At 37.6% G+C, this 4,786-nt stretch overlaps 1 protein-coding gene across 1 annotated transcript in view; it reads right to left on the reverse strand.

Moving 5' to 3' along the window:
* Window positions 1-4,560: 4,560 nt before the first annotated feature.
* The window catches only part of LOC102206991 (high-affinity choline transporter 1-like), a 31,318-nt gene continuing 31,092 nt past the window's right edge, over window positions 4,561-4,786 (reverse strand). Inside the window, exon 10 of the mRNA XM_013916164.1 lies at window positions 4,561-4,583. Coding sequence (XP_013771618.1) covers window positions 4,561-4,583 — 23 coding nt within the window. The remainder of the gene's footprint in view (window positions 4,584-4,786) is intronic.

Genomic DNA, 4,786 nt, shown 5'->3' on the forward strand with positions numbered 1-4,786 from the left:
CTACTGTTACTCATTTTATATTAAGATTCGAAAATCTAGTTGGTATTGGTATGCCGAGTAGCCTTCAATAATAGTAGCCTAATAAATCACACAGCAATAGTACATTCACGTAGTTGTATAAAAGCATGATAATAAATTACATAATCCAAAGTATTCAGAATATGTTACTTTTATTGAGTAACGTAACGGAATATGTTACAAAATACATTTTGGGACATGTAATCTGTAATGGAATACATTTTAAAAGTAACCTTCCCAACACTGAATATAGGCATGAGGATACGAAATGCAAAAAGAATGCTGGATATGCCATAAATTGGCCAAAACACTGGTGGTGGTGTGACTTGTGCATGAGCAGAAAACAACAAAGATTTCATTGTACACTGGGCAAGGATTCATTTCAAAGTGACGAAACTACATGAGTGATGTCGCAAACAACCAAGCCTGTACTTGCACCTGGAATCTTTCATCCAGTTCCAAGTACTAGTGCGGTCTCAAAGTTTGTTACTTTGATACGGAACCAGCATGCGTTTACTGCTACTAAACTTAATATATACAAACAAATTAAAAGTAATATTCAATATTATTTGATAACTATATGAAAATAATCAGCGTTTACATAAGAAATTCAGCTATTACTGATGTTACAGCGTGCAAACAACATACAGAAATCCCAGCTGGCGAATTTAAACCTAGGACGTGTATCAAACATATTGCAACATGAAATTGAAAGATTTTTTAAATTGTAACCATTTATAAATGTATACCATCAGGATCAGCTGAGTGCTTGAATGCCAGTCAACCAATTATTCATTATGCAATGATGTTATACAACCAGCAGTATTGGCATGTAACGTCACGGATGATTCTAGTCGTGTATGTATAGCAGTTTTTTCAGACTGATAGAAAATGTAATTTCTATATCAACTTTTGAGAGAAAGATCACAAAGTGCTTCACAACAAAATACCAGAGCATTAAAAAAAAGAAAAGAAAAAAATTTAAACACAGGAATAATCTCCTATAGATTGTCTTTTATCTCACCTGTCATGATCACGTTAGAGTTTTCTTAGTTGCTTTTTGGTTTAAGTATGCTTCCTGTCTGAGTTGTTCTTTTTTTTCCTTTGAATTTTCAGGTATTTCATGGTCCTGGGTTCTCTAACCCAATGTTTTTCATTTGTGGACTTTCTATATCTACTTATTATTCCTTCACGTCTTAGTTTGCTTTTTACATGTTATTCTTAAGTCTTTGTTTCATGACTTCTGTTGGATGAGTTTTATTACAACTTTTGTGGAGCAATTGGAGTTGAATTGGTTTTGCGATCTGCGATTACTTTTTAGTTTTCGATGAGCAGGAATTAAAGGCTTGCCATTTTTCTACACTTGTGTCATGTGTTCTGAATATTGGCTATACAGCTTCATGTATGAGACAATGGTGGAAGGCTGCCTCCCTGAGCCTGGTTCTGCTGGCGGCTTCCTCTTTTTAATAGGGAGTTTTTCCTTCCCACTGTTGCCAAGTGCTTGAATAAGAATTGTGTGATTGTAGGATCTTTACCTTACAATGAGAACCTATATAAATACTAGCTAAACTGAAAAAAAAGAAGAAGAAGAAAACAGTTTTCATTAAATACCAATGCTAGAAGTTCTATAATCTTGTATTTGTGTATCTTTCCAATTATATCTCTTGTTGTGACTGCCTATAAAATGTCTAACATTGTGTAATTTTTACGCATTTGAAAATGAGTGCGATTGTGTTACAAAACTCACTTCAGTGTGCTGAGTTAATGACCTCAACATCCTCCACTCCAGAGGATGTTGAGGTCCTCTGATAATATATTAGATAATATAAAAGCATAAGAGAAATCTTGCATAATCTACCATATCAGCATGTTCAAACATCTCATGACGTGTAAGAAAGAGCAGAAATGTTAGTGTGAATTTTTATGTCATGAATAGGACACATGTGGTCACATGCGTAAGTGTGGCACAAAGAAATCAAGGCATATAAAGAAGCAGATTCTTACCCTTGCCCATACTAACACTGGGAGATGTGAGGAACGTGGTGACATGAGTACCCTATATCAGTGCACAACAAACATATTTAAATAAGTGGTATGTGGGCATGCTAACACCAACACTTAAATACTGCAGAATGCATGCCCGAGATATAGATTTTACATAACGTTCACATGGCTTTAAATTCAGAATTAACAGTTAAAGGTACTTTAAATGTCAATTCTCTGTTCATTCTAACATTATAACACAAATCTACATCCCAGTAAACCATTTGTTTGTTACTACAGGTCCAACATGACTGTGAATGAAACCACTGACAGTAAACCCGGTGCCCTGCCACCACAAAGCAGGTTAAAAAAACAAAAAACAAAAAAACAAACAAACAAAAAAATCTACCATACAATGCTACAGGCCATACTGTACCTGAGCTTTTTAACATAGACTCTGGCACAGTGAAAAATTGTCCTGTAGTACGACTAGAATTCATAAGAATTTAGCGATTCTGATTCCATTATCAACTCTCATTGCCTCCACTTTGAGAGTCACCATCATCACTAAGCACCATATGGAAGACGAGTGGATGAGAAACGTTTGTGCATATTGATAGTATCAACACCAAGAGTGGAAATACTAAAAGTAATTGCGCCCAGAAGACAGTAATTTGTTACTTTTTACATTATATCAGCATTTTTCTGTAAAATTACATGGAACGCATAGTCTCATAATTACCATTTATCAATATAAATCTACTGACTACAGCCCCACACACCAACACATATCCCAATCCTAATAAGGACACACATATGATCTTTCTCAAAGCATTTACATGTGAACACAAAGCCAACAAAACAAAGCAAAGAAACTTCACAGTAATTTCCACAGTGATTCTACTTTAGTAACATGAACAGGTAGAAACAGGTACAGCTTGACTGCTCGTCACAGATGTTACCTGCTGAAGTTCAGGGTCTGGCTGCTGGGTGGGGTCAGGATTCACTCAGCTTTAAGTCACTCTGGGTTCTTGGTTAGCTTAGTGTTAGCATGCTGTCCTAGCAGGAGCTGGCAAAGAGCCGAAGTTGTGTTGGCAGGATAATGCAGTTACTGTTAGTGTAGTTTGCACTTTCCCCACTGTGCTCTTCTCCTTTGTGCAATAAAAATAAAAAATAATGTCCATATTCACACTTTTGCCCCCCATCTTCCTCTTCAGTTCCACACGTACTGAAATCAGCTGATTGTAGCACAAGTGCAAGTCCAAAAATATTTTTAATTGTTTTCCCAAATCATAATTTGTTGGGTAAGGAAGCACTTTACTGCGAGCATCCATCTTCCATTTCATACTTCCATCTAGCAAAATGAAGTCCAGTGGCATGAATGCTACATAAGATTCATACATATGAATGGACTCATATTCATTATGTGATTCATGTATTACCTCCCACTAACTTTAGGAATTTTATTGAAGTAACACTATATTAGTATCATTCACCATTAGTAACAATCGGTTAAACAAATGCTAGTAAAATGTATTTAAAGAAATTACTCCAATGTAATTTTAAGAAATGTATATACTGCATGCAGAAAGCATGCACTGATTATAAACAATGGATGACTTTGGAAGAATCCATGAATTCTTCCAAGGTCCTGTGGCAAACATGATCATTTCACAAAATATCTGGCATAAAAACAGAAGGTGTGATAATAAATCACAATAACTTCAGCTCTGCCTTCAATACAGTTCAACCCCACAAACTGGTTAATAAACTAAGCAACTTAGGACTCAGCAGCTCACTGTGCAGCTGGATATTGGACTTCCTGAGCAACAGACCCCAGAACGTCAGAATGGGAGAGCACACCTCCCCCACCCTCATTCTGAATGTGGGTGTCCCACAGGGGTGTGTCCTCAGTCCCCTCTTATACTCACTTTTCACCCATGACTCTTCACCAATCCACACCAGTAACACCATTATAAAATTTGCTGATGACACCACCGTCATAGGACTGATCGACAACAATGACGATTCAGCCTACAGAGAGGAGGTTCAGCATCTGAAGCAATGGTGTGACGACAACAACCTGCATCTAAACACAGCCAAGACCAAGGAGATGGTAATCGACTTCAGAAGAACAAAGCGATCTGAGCACTCTACCCTCTACATTGATGGGGAGGAGGTAGAAAGGGTAGAAAGCTTTAAGTTCCTCGGAGTCCACATCTCGGCCGACCTTACCTGGTCCACAAACATTTCCCACCAGGTAGGGAAAGCACAACAAAGGCTGTACTTCCTCAGGAAACTACGTCAGGCCCAATTACCCCAAAGACTGCTCGTAAACATCTACTGCTCCACCATCGAGAGCCTTCTGACCCTGATTGGAGGATAACTGCACTGCCAACACTCATGGACATTACACCTTATTTGTAAATCGTATTTCTATTTATACTTCAATGCAACCAACACCCCTACCTCTTTAAACTATATTTATTATAACCTTAGCTAATATAGTTCCAACAGCACGCCCCCCACACACACACTCTCAATGTGCAATATCACTGATCACACTACACCTCTCAATGCACCTACTAGTTAGATGGCATGTATGTGTATGTATATAAATGTAAGCGTGTATGTGGAAATATATGTGTGTGTATGTACAGTGGGGCAAAAAAGTATTTAGTCAGCCACCGATTGTGCAAGTTCCCCCACTTAAAATGATGACAGAGGTCAGCAATTTGCACCAGAGGTACACTTCAACTGTGAGAGACAGAATGTGAAAAAAAAA

Source organism: Pundamilia nyererei, unplaced genomic scaffold, assembly GCF_000239375.1.
Source record: "Pundamilia nyererei isolate P.nyererei 1_Seehausen unplaced genomic scaffold, PunNye1.0 scaffold00008, whole genome shotgun sequence".
NCBI lineage: Eukaryota > Metazoa > Chordata > Actinopteri > Cichliformes > Cichlidae > Pundamilia > Pundamilia nyererei.